Raw genomic sequence first — 12,291 nt, 5'->3', positions numbered from 1 at the left:
GAGTCTGTGATAAAGTTTGGAAATCACAACTCTTGAAATCTAAATTTAGGATTAATAATGACTGAATTTTAACAACAGAGGGCAGCAAATTACCTTCCCTGGCTCAGCGTGACCTCTTCATGATGACATGAAGAAGAGCTGCAGTACTGTCCTGTACAGCGGGGGCGCTGTGGCTACAGCTCACATTTCCGTACACGAAGAAGAAGGGTCCCACATTGAATTGTTGTGGTCTCATGTGTTGAAGAAGTACATCTGTCGCATTTACAGCTTTATTAAACTCTTTAACTTCAAAAGTATCAGTAAACAGCTTGCTTTTGAGCTGGTTAATGTATGGTAAGAGTTTATGTCCGGCGTGTATAACTGAGACATTAGCTCACACTGTTTGTGAATGTGTGTAGCTAATGTTAGCTAATGCTAGCTGTCAATAGCTAACAGTGATGTCCTCGTCGTGGACAGAGCGGCAGGGACGGGTGGGAGATCTGGGGAAACAGAGCAAAGAGGAGCTCCAAGAACTGCTTCTGCGACAGGAAAAGATACTCTCGAACACGTGAGTTTCATTATTATCAGCCATAGTTTGTGCCGTCTATATATTATACCCGAGAGGGCTGAAGCTGTAGCTAAGTTTGTGACTTAACTAATGTTTGACTTCGAGGCGTATGTTGACATTCTTATAACAGAAGATGCTGCTTTCTACAACTCAACAAATCATCTCTACTGTTGTAAACAAGCATAAGGCTCTCTCATATGGTAATAATGTCAACTGTTAGAATAAAACATCAGATAATGTTTTTGTGTTGTTCGTAGGAGGTTTTTACAGAGTCTTCCTGACAAAGGGAAAAAGATAAGAGAATTTGCAGAGAAAGTGCACCTTGCCATTGAACACTTTGATGAAGATGAGAAGAAACAGAGCCTGGTGTTTGCTGCCAGGAAAGAGTTACAGTCCAAGTACCAACATGCTTTCACGTCACAACGTGGTGTCCCCAATGCACCCACAGCCTCACAACAAAACAGGCAAAGTGTGGCTGCTGCAGGAGATGCTGTCTCAGCTCAGGTGCAGGAAAGAAACACTTTGTACGAGCAACAGGACAAGTCTGACTCCAGAGAAGCTGCTGGTGAAACCATGGAGACGGCAGCGGCTGGGGTCTCTCTGACCTCTGATGAGCGAAAGCAAGACGGGGACCTTGTTGAGGCCTTTGAACGGGTCAGACTGTCTGAAACTACTACAGGTTTAAAAATTAAAGAACCAGTAAACATCCCAGCAAGAGACAATTACTTTCTCAAAAAGCAAATACCAAATCAGCCTCACCATGTTACTCTCCTGGAAAGAACGGAGAACACTTCAGCACCCAGGAAGCAAAGATTTAAACCAAACCAGTGAGTTGACTTTTTTTCATGATGTTATAATGACTTTTGACATATACCAAAAAAGCATATACATTTATGTAGATTTCATTCAGTAACAGTGTGTTATTTTTGCTTTATTTCATAGTTCTTATTTTAAATAAGATGTTCTCCACTGTGTTTTCAGGCTGCCCGACAGAGGTGACCCCTCTCCATCAGGATCCTCATCACCCAGCCGCTCTTCTGGAGCATCATCACCGCTATCAGCTCAGGCCAGGAGGGAGCGGGACAGAAAGCACCTGGATGACATCACTTCAGCCAAAATGCCTCCTCTGATCTACAGTCCGGCCAAGCTTCTGTCTCTGCACGAGTCCGCCTCACTACAGCAGGATCAAACCAGAAGGCAGCAGGTTAGTGCAGCCCTGCCCTCCACACTCTTATCTTATGCATCCAGTGTGTGTGTCGGCAGACGGAGGGGTCAGATCATTCCAGAAGCACATTTTCTCTCAAATGAAAAATGCTCCTTACTATGCTGGGTAGTAACATCATAGATATATATAAACACTAGATCACTCACCCGCGCTGCTGGCCAATGGAGACCGACGTTGCCACTTGGCCGCCATCTTGCTACAGGGAGTTATTCATAACATTATGGTTTACTATTTAAATAACCATAGCTTGCTCAATTTTCCACCAATTTTCAAACGGTTTGGTTTTTTATAAACATCAAAGATGTAGTTATGATACTGCATACTTATAATCATGGACTTTCATATGAAAATAACATTAATCAGATAAAGCAATAGCTATACACACACACACACAAGGTATTTATATTAAATATTTGCCGGTGTATATATTTCCATTTATTTTATTGTTAATATTTAAAATAAATTATAAAATTAAAATACATTTATATTTTATATATAAAAATCGGTCTCATGTTACCACTCTGTAAGCCAAGAGTTGTTAATTTAGCAATGCCTTAGCTTTAAGAACAGGGACACAACTAATGACAATAGCATATGTTGGTATATTATTTAGATATTCACACCTTTATCAGAAGAACCAAACCAACATAAAATGTGCTCACAGACAGGCCAGTTCTGTCTAATTTATCACAATTATTTTTGACATGAGATCTTCATATTACTATACTAGTTTTGTATTTAGTTTCTAGATTTGTAAACAAATCCAGAACCTTTGAAATATGTTATTGAAAAAAGACCAAGAATAATATAAACTGTACCATGTGTCCTTTTGTGTCCTTCTGTGGTTTGTCTTGTCTCACCCCGGCTGATATATCACAAAATCCACTGTTTAAATTGTTCCCTATTATGCCCCTATGCCCCTGTAAGGTGTCCCTGGGTCCTTGGGAAAGGCGGCCTCCCAAAATAAATGTATTATTATTATTATTATTATTATTATTAAGAAGAACAACTTGGTGTGGTGTGGAGGGGATGTAGGAAGCAGGAGCAGGTGGGGAGAGATGGGGCTTCAAGGTTCAAGGTTATTTGTTTTAAATGTGTCTTGGAGATAAGGACCAGCTGCACACAATAAAATACAGTATAACACAAAACCAATAAGACACACGGTGACACATGGCACACCAACAATCAATCATCGTCCAGCCTCAGCTTTGGTATTCTTTCACAACCATGTTATGGGTTTATTAGACTGAGCAAACATAAACATATGTGGGGAACATAGTGCTGCGTCTCATGGAACATGAAGATTTAATAAATACATAGTAGGTGGCGATATATGCTCCTAGTGGTAGCGATTCGCCATTAGTCTGCCCTGTCCGGTCAAATTCCTCACTCCTGAAGTGCTCACTGCAGAGCAGTGTCCTGTCAGAGGAAACAAAACCGTCCCTTCTTAGGGCGAGTTCCCACTGCCTCCTCCTCTCTTCGGTTTTGGGAAACCTTAAAAACATGAGAAAGGTAGCCAGATATATAAATTGTCAACATTTTCCTCCCTTCTTTCCTTTAACATTAAGGGTAAGGACAAAAATACACACCGAAATTATCATATTTTTGGTATGTATGCATGTATGTATAGTAGTGCTGGGGGGGAAACGATTATTTTGAAAACGATTAATCGGGCGATTATTTGATCGATTAGTCGACTAATCTAACGATTATTTTTCTGTTGTTCAATTCATAAAAAACGTAATGTAAAAAAAACGTAATGTAAACATTTTTTTTTTCACGATACTTTGTCTCAGGGGATCTTAATATTTAAGAACCTATTAATGTGTTATACCAGATTAACGGAAATAATCTCAGCTAACTGACGATACAAACCATGTTTACCAAAACAAAACGCAAGTCTCATAAGAAGCATCTAAATGACCCCTGAGCGAAAAATGCTAACGGACATTGGCACAGAACTCAAGATAAAAGTACCCTTATTACATATCGTAGCTGCACATACAATATATCCGATTAAAGCTGAGACTCCACAGATTATATAGGTATATAGTAGTGCTGGGGGGAAACGATTATTTTGAAAACGATTAATCAGGCGATTATTTGATCGATTAGTCGACTAATCGAACGATTATTTTTCTGTTGTTCAATTCATAAAAAACGTAATGTAAAAATTTTTTTTTTCACGATACTGTGTCTCAGGGGATCTTAATATTTAAGAACCTATTAATGTGTTATACCAGATTAACGGAAATAATCTCAGCTAACTGACGATACAAACCATGTTTACCAAAACAAAACACAAATCTCATAAGAAGCATCTAAATGACCCCTGAGCGAAAAATGCTAACGGACATTGGCACAGAACTCAAGATAAAAGTACCCTTATTACTTATCGTAGCTGCACATACAATATATCCGATTAAAGCTGAGACTCCACAGATTATGTAGGTACATAGTATCATCACTGAGTGATCCGGACTCGCGACAGGGGAAGCAAATACAGTCATCACAACACGTACCTTCACAGAGCTTCTAGGGAGATCGTCTCACCGCCGTAGCTGTCAATCTGATCAAAATACGTGTTCAATGGCATTAAAATGAGAAAAAACGCGGCTGAATCTGTTAATCCATAGGTTTTTAACGTCTATGTATAAAAAAATGATTGAATTTATAATCCATAATTCCATTTTATGTAAAAATCGGAGAGCAAATGCTTTGCTGCTAATGGTAGCCACCACAGCTAGCTGCTGCTTCTGCTAGGCTATGCAGCAGTCTCAGTGAGATATAAATATATAAATATCTTTGCGTTTTGGACTAACTTTAAAATATTCCCATGCTTTTGAAGACCTAGGGCGAGATGTTTTCGTTTGGGGGCTTCGTGCGCAATCCTGTGAGGAGGAGGTGGTAGCCGTTTCAGTCTCCATTGTGTTTGAAGTGCGATTGCGAACTGCTTGTTGCTTTGGGTGACCCACGTGTGTGTAGCGACGCGTCGACGAGGAAATATGTCGTCGACGATATTTTGAAGTCGACGCGTCGCTACAGCACTAATGTATAGCCTACTTTAAGAATAAGACAACCACACTAAGAGTAATAAAAAAGGTGTCCAAAAGAAACATTAAATAATTGTGTAAAGAAATGGTAACAACATATTCTAAAGAGGCTGGGTCAACAACAATCTTGCAATACTATTATCTCACATAGCCCCACTGATCCTGTGTAGCAGGACTTGTAATGTACATACATCCACTAAGTAATTAACAATTATCCTAATTTTAGTCATAATATTGTCATATCTTACATGTGAAAGGTGATCCCACGGGTTCTTGTTTGCAGACTGCGGTGATTAGAGCATCCGTAGGCTGCACAAAAGTCCGGCATAGTCAGGTACTTCTGTAAACACAAAGCCAGCAAATTCCTGTATCATAATGCAAGATGTTTTTAACAAGCCAAACCACTTGGAAGAAATCATGTGTAACTTAAGTTATGTTGAAAAGAAAGAGCAGTTCTGCCTCTCCCACTCGTGTAAAGTTGCTGGGTCAACTTTGTAATACTAGGTCTCACTCACAGCCTCTTGTTATTAGCCAGCTAATAAATACAACCACATACACAAAGAAAAGCTGCAATTTCAACATGTCCAAGCATCCCGTATCATAATAATGTTTATAATAAACCAAACCGTTTGTAAATCAGTCAAGATTTCAGCGAGTTAAGAGTATTTTTGTGCAGATCACTCACCTTACAACAGCTACCATATCAGAGTAACTGTTAACTGTAGCAAGATGGCGGCCGGTCAGCTACGCTGGAAAATCTCCCATGAGCCATCTAGTGTTTATATATATCTATGAGTAACATGATGAAGTAACTATATTTGAATGCCATTGTTGCTATCGGACAAAGTGAATTACAAATATTTGGCAGACCAAAAACAGCCTTGTTCAAAAAATGAATGAAATTACAAGCAAGGAATTCAAGTTTGAGTAACAGGTGGATTATTTTAAGGGTTTATCAGACTTAAACCCTGAACAATGTTTTATATGATCGGAAATCATTATTTTTAATTCAGTTGTTTTAGCACCCTCATTTTATCTTTTTAACAATTATAATGTGAATAGTATGAATGCAATGTTTATATTACTTAATAATGATCAGAAAGGTGGTCTTGCACATATTTGTCCATTGATGTTTCATTCTAAGAAAAGATGAGCTGGTTTTATTTGCTGGAGTCCTCCGCATCCTGGAGAATTACAGTAACGGGATATTTCACACCCAAAGCCAAAATGTTTCACAGCCTTAATGTCATTTGGTAAGCAATACATAAGATGCAATGTTCCTGTTAGAAACATTATAGATATATATTTGACCAGTAATGGTTTCCCTTTGTTCATACAGCAATTTAAATTATTCCAATCATAATGTGAAGGGTAATAAGGTTAATAGATAACCACAGTGTCTTTGAGTTTCAATGCAAATGTATGATACAGATTTATCCAGTTTAAACTAATTAGGTTTTCAATAACTAAGAATTTGCTGCATTGCATAAAAAAATAAAATGTGTAATATTGTATATTCATTACAATGTCATAGTTGAAAAATGTAAATACTGGCCGCCATGAATGTGCAAAAATATATTTTATGAAACATGTAATTGAAAATGAACATTTATTGACAATGGTAAGTTTGGTGTTTATACTTTACCTGGATTCAAAATCCATTGGAGTAATTGAGAAGGAATTGCAGTAAAGTCCACTTCAGATCCCTCCATCAGCTGTAGAGGGCAGTGTTCAGACAGTGTGGCGCTGTGTGTCTCATCACATCCAAAAGAAAGGGCCAAACGTCACACAGTGTGCTGTTGAAACAGAAGCCTGTTAAGCTTATTATCAGTTCTACTTTTGTTGAGGGTTTAATGGCTGCGCTGCTTAATAATAATGTGCTTGTTTTCTTCTTACCAGCCTATTCATGTCAACTTTTTCTCTGTGTTTTATTCCAGGAGTTGTACGCCAAGCTGGCAGCCCAGAAACTGTCGGAGGGATTGAAGGTCTCTGTGGGGAGCTACACTCCTGACGGCGGCCCCATGGCGGCCTACAGAGAGGTTCACGACGAAGGAACGCAGCTCTCCTCCGACGAGGACTGACCCTGGAGGGCCGGAGCTGGGGAAACCAGAGAGAGCTTGGCCTTCTGGGAAACAGGCTTTGGATCTTGCAATCAGGACCCATCAAACAGGATTTTCCCTCCAAGGACAAGTATTCTTAAGAGACGAAAAGAGTCTTTACACCGTGTGAAGGCATAGTTGGTATCCCCGACTCGGCTCAGGAAATTGAATGGCGGGTTGAGAAACCAGCTTACCTAATTGTCATTCAGTATTGGGCTCAGTAGTTTAGTGTCCTGCAGGAATACATAATACCTGCTGCCGATTACAACTCTTAGATGCACATTTGAAACATGTATCATCATGAGGGAATATGTCATTATATTATTAATTATATTCACTTAAAACCCATCAGCTTGTGGAGCAGACTGGACTGCAGACTGGTGACTGTTTCCAGATCTGTCTCAACTCCAGACATGAGCCTGCAGACAGTTGTGTCAGTTTGAAGTATTACAGAAAGTGTATGACAATTCAATAAATACAATTGATTCCTGAAATGGTTACAGATTATATTACAAACGCTGCAAAGTGCCTCGTCAGCTTCTTCAGTGAGGATGAAAATTGATCTACAATAGATATTCTTTCTTTTCTCTTCATAAAATAAAACTGCTGACTAATAAGGCATAAGACATATCATACAATTTAGCTGAGAATCTTATATCTGTAGAACAAAAATAAAACATGTTTTTTTATAGTTTTTGTACTACTTTTGTGGTTTATGACTTTTTGTAAAAGCCTCAGGTTACTAGCATTAACAAAAAGTATTCTCTGCTTCAGGATTAAGCCAGCAGGAGGCTAATCTGAACTCTAACCTGGCAAAAACATTTGTATGTACAGTTTTGAATAAAAACTTGATGATCTATTTGCCATCATATATACGCAGGGTTGGGAGGGTTACTTTGTAAATGTAATCAGTTACTGATTACATGGCTCTGAAAGTAATCCGAATACAGTTACGTGTCTTAAAAAAGTAACGTAATCAGATTACTTTGGATTACTTTCTTTTTCCATCACAGATGGGTATGTTTTGGTGAACAGGAGACACAAAAAGCAAAAGGAAACTGAACGTGTTTTTACTGTTTCTTTTAATGGCTTATCAAGAGCACAACTGAAACATTACATCTGAAACGATGTAACAACATAATACACTTTTTGGGGATGCAGCTTGGGATGTGAGGACATGGCTTAGAAAGGGCGTGTCGCCTTCTGTCCTGCCAGTGTTGGCAGGACATGAATTAAAATGTCGAACTCTGACTTCATTTTAAGGACATTTCGGCCAGGGGTTTAGAGCTATATTTGTTTAAGCACCGGATTGGCAAAACAGGAGAGGAGAGTGTGTGCACCAGTCTGCCTTGATCTATGTATTCATGTCTGTGACACTCACAGTATCTGCTGCCCGCAGCTGTTTTATAGAAGGAAAACCTCCTTCACTTCATGAAATCTCTGCAGCACCAGGAGGCAGCGGGAGGGTTAACTCAGCCTCTGAGAAGACGAGTGCGCATCGCCTTTCACGCACCGCCTTCACTGTGTTTACCTTCAGAAATAATCATTAGTAAGGCTAAAGAGCGACCGCAGGCTGATGTGTTTTTAACCACACACACACGCGATTTAATCGCAGACTTTTGTTCCTCCATGTTTCGTTGTTATTGTTTCACTGAGCGGACCCGCGATTTTTTTTCAAACGCTTTTTTGGTCCATCTGCGGCGGTAATAGGTTTTGTGGGCTTTGATGATTCGGCTGTACCTTTAGTAATGAATATTAAATGTGAGGAAATCTTTCCACCAATAATTCCAATAAGTAATCCAAAATGTATTCACCTCAGGTTTACGAAAGTAACTGTTTTCAGATTACTCGTTTTTCAAATGTAACGCGAGCTGAATACAGTTACTTGATTTTTGTATTCTGATTACGTAACGCCGTTACATGTATTCCGTTACAACCCAACCCTGTATATACGTTAGTTTGAATGTTGAGAAGCTGTGCGATAATACACATTTTATAATGTATTTTTAAATGCATAGTATTAAACTGTTGTATTTTATGGGCCTAATAGATCTCTGAAATAAAACATTGTGAACATTATTGCCAAATAAAACGGCCAAATAGTGTAAATCTAGTACCTTCAGATAACATAAGACTGTTTACCGTCTGCAGATTATTCACATGTTAGACGGACTGTTTTATTGTTAGATTTATAGTTTATTTAGTTAATCTATGCGCAACATAAATCTGAAGGTGATATCAGTTTCTAATGAAGCTGTGGTCAGCTGCAGGCAGGTTTTCTGAAATCCTGCGAGATGCTATCAGGCAGGGATATGTGACACACTTGATAAGCTGAATGCAGGGGTAGTGAAATATTGAAGCTCGATGGCGGAGACATCTGGACCGGATTTGGATCATGTTGTTGCTGGGAATGGCAGGCGATGATGGGACGGCAGCAGGCTAATGCAACATGGCAAATACCATTTCTCAACTTTGCTAATATGTGGTAGATAAGACGTGCCAGTTACGTTCGGCATCTTTCCAAACTGCCTTTCCCATCACCCATTCCCACTCCTGTAGACTTCTTGATTTAAACAGCCTGATTTAGGGATTTTAATGAGGTGGAAATAGGGCTCTGACTGAGGCACATTTCGGGGGAACTGAGGGTGGGTTCATGTAGGTCAGAGTCTGGTGGTAGATGCCCCCTGATAACCTTTGGTAATTTTTGCTGAGTCATTGGTGGGTTTTAAAGGGAAAGAAACCATCTGATTGCTGTGTATTTAGACACTGTATCTGATGGGCTCCAGATTGGCCCTGTGGTGACGTCCAAAAACAAATACACACTCCGCAGAAGATCCTCATTGTGCTGGGATTAATTAAAGCCTACCTTGCTTACATAAATTCAGAGACTGTTACCAATTATGGGGCACATTTTTGCCGTAGCTTTCCTCTGTGGTATATGGCGTCAAACCCAGTCTATGGTCAAACCTGAGTCTGTAGGTAGCCGCGTTCACACTGCAGTACTTTTCCCACTTTAGTTTCGATATAGTTCCCAAATGTCGTGTTCACACCAAAAAGAGCCGGAACTAAAATGAGTTCATGAGAACCTTTTTACCCCCTTTTCCGTCCCTGCTAGAGAGCAGGTACTTTTGTGGGAGAAAAAGGTTCCTATGTCTGATTGGCTGGGCAGAATGCAAACCACGGCCCGTAAAAAAAAGAAGTTTTGTGAAATTGTATTATTATCCTCGCATTAGCATTATTAGCATTAGCCCAGCGCACAAACGCAGAGAGACTAATTTATGGCAACACAAAAGAAAACATGGAGGAGGTGTCGGCGTTCTTGCAATTTACTCGGAAGCCAGTCCCCAACTCCGGGGGCTTCGGGTGGCAGTATACGCCGTGAAGTTGTTTGCGGCCTGCCAGTAAACCCAAAGCAGAAGAAGTGACGTCAGCGGTTTAATTTGCCTAATCCTTCCCCAGGGATTTATTCCGGTGTGAACGCGATCTGTATTTAAAATTACAGATGAACCTTTGTGGGAAAAGTACTGCGGTGTGAAAGCACCTAAAGCTTTTTTTTTTTTTTTTATAAACGTTGTCCATTGATGATGAGGTTGTTTATACTTCAGTTTGAATCCCAGACCCCTTGTTTCAGATTAATAAACTCCTCGTGAAGTAGTCTGCAAGTGATTTTCTCCAACTCTGAGTCCGAAATCACACGTCTTGCGGGAGTAGAAATAATTTGCTGTTTGGGACGGAAAAACTGGAATGTGATTTGGAAACTGCCTCTTCAAAGAGCAGTCAGCCCGACCTTAAATTAGATATACAGTATGATGTATAGACTGGCGTTAAACATGAGTTAGGCCCTCAGCAGAATGATTGGATTATATCTGACAGGTTACAAAGTCTGAGGTCATGCTTGTTCCATTCTCTGATGTTTTGTCTTTTTTTAGGGCACATGAGATGAAATAATGCAGCACACAGCAGCTTTCTGCAGATAAGGTTACAGCATATCTCCTCATCCCGATCAGAACCAGCTCTCCCTCTTAATGCAGTGGGAACACTGGTGAGTAAAGTATTCTAACCCTTTACTATAGTATCCTGTAAATGTAGTTAGAATATTAAAAGTAGAAATGCACAATAGAGTGGCGAAGTCCCTCCCCTTTCGGTGGACCTCCATGGGACCTTATTTCGAAAAAATCATGTATTGAAGTCAATGGAGAGAGAAAGATTATCTTTCGATCCCGTTTGAATTGTGCCACGAATTGCACATATGATGTTTGTCAATTTAAAAGATAATTTTGCAAGTCAAACAAATTAAAATGTGTCGTAAAACTGTGAAGTAACACATTTGTTTGTGTGAAACGCTCAATGAACTACATCTCTGGTCTCGCAGAACAACACACGTCACCAAGATGGCCGTCACTACTGTCTGATTGATTGATTGATTGATTGAAAAGTTTATTAACAGCTTGTATATTGGGTACAGTACAGTACAGCTCAAAACATACAATTGTTAAGGGGATGCAGACCAGAGAAAGACTTTCGTCTTGTCAACAAAACGATTAGCTACCCTCACTATCACCACAATGAAACACGTCCAGAAGAATGTCATGCAAAGCTGCTTGCCTGCATTCCTTTGATTCTCTCTGAACTGCCTGGTCTTTTTAATGTTTAATGTCAACCATTTGTGCAGATAGCATGAAGTAGAAAAGATCGGCGATCGCCGATGCTAGCGTTAGCATTTCTCCCCCGGGCTTAAATTGTGTATTATAGAATGATCACACCGGTGACAGTACTCTTCAAAGGGTTCACGAAATATGACTACTACTCTTACTGTTTAACATTTTGGGTTACTTAATGTTACTTCATATTAAGGCTAATACAAATGACAAGGCTGTAATGCTAACTAACGTGCTAGCTACTAGCTAGGTAGCTAACTTTATCCAGCCACTCCTGGTCCTTTCATCAGACGGGAAGTGAAAGAACTAGCAAGACCGATTGCTGGTATGATAACAACCTGGTACTAAACACACAGGCATCTTGTTAAAGTTATCTTATTTTAGCCAGCGCCATATAGATAGATTATATAATATATATGGCGCTGATTTTAGCTAATGCCCCTTTCACACCAACGCGTTTTCAGCTCCGGCTCGAGGCTGGAGCCTGAAAAGTACCGGTTTTTCCTGTTCACACCGCAGAGGCGCCGCCTCTTAGCTCCGGAATCCGGTTCACTTCCAGCTCCAAAAAATTGTCGGTCTAGAGGCAAGAGCTTCGGAGCTAAGAGGCGGCGTCGCTTACGTCTCTCTTACGTCGAGGCGGGTTGAAGTAGATGCTGAAGACCACAAAGAAGTCTTGCATTTCGCATATGATGTTTGTAAACTTCCAAGT

General features: G+C 39.9%; 1 protein-coding gene across 1 annotated transcript; it reads left to right on the top strand.

Annotated features, from left to right (window-relative positions):
* Positions 1-176: 176 nt before the first annotated feature.
* On the top strand, positions 177-7,781 carry polr2m (RNA polymerase II subunit M). The gene is made up of 4 exons (XM_034196943.1): positions 177-547; positions 805-1,374; positions 1,529-1,751; positions 6,763-7,781. Exons 1-4 carry the CDS (start codon positions 438-440, stop codon positions 6,904-6,906), a joined length of 1,047 nt encoding a protein of 348 aa, XP_034052834.1. The 5' UTR covers positions 177-437; the 3' UTR covers positions 6,907-7,781.
* The last annotated feature ends 4,510 nt before the right edge of the window (positions 7,782-12,291 follow it).

Source organism: Gymnodraco acuticeps, unplaced genomic scaffold, assembly GCF_902827175.1.
Source record: "Gymnodraco acuticeps unplaced genomic scaffold, fGymAcu1.1, whole genome shotgun sequence".
In the NCBI taxonomy this organism is placed as follows: Eukaryota; Metazoa; Chordata; class Actinopteri; order Perciformes; family Bathydraconidae; genus Gymnodraco; species Gymnodraco acuticeps.
This window is presented reverse-complemented; position numbering and strand designations above follow the sequence as displayed.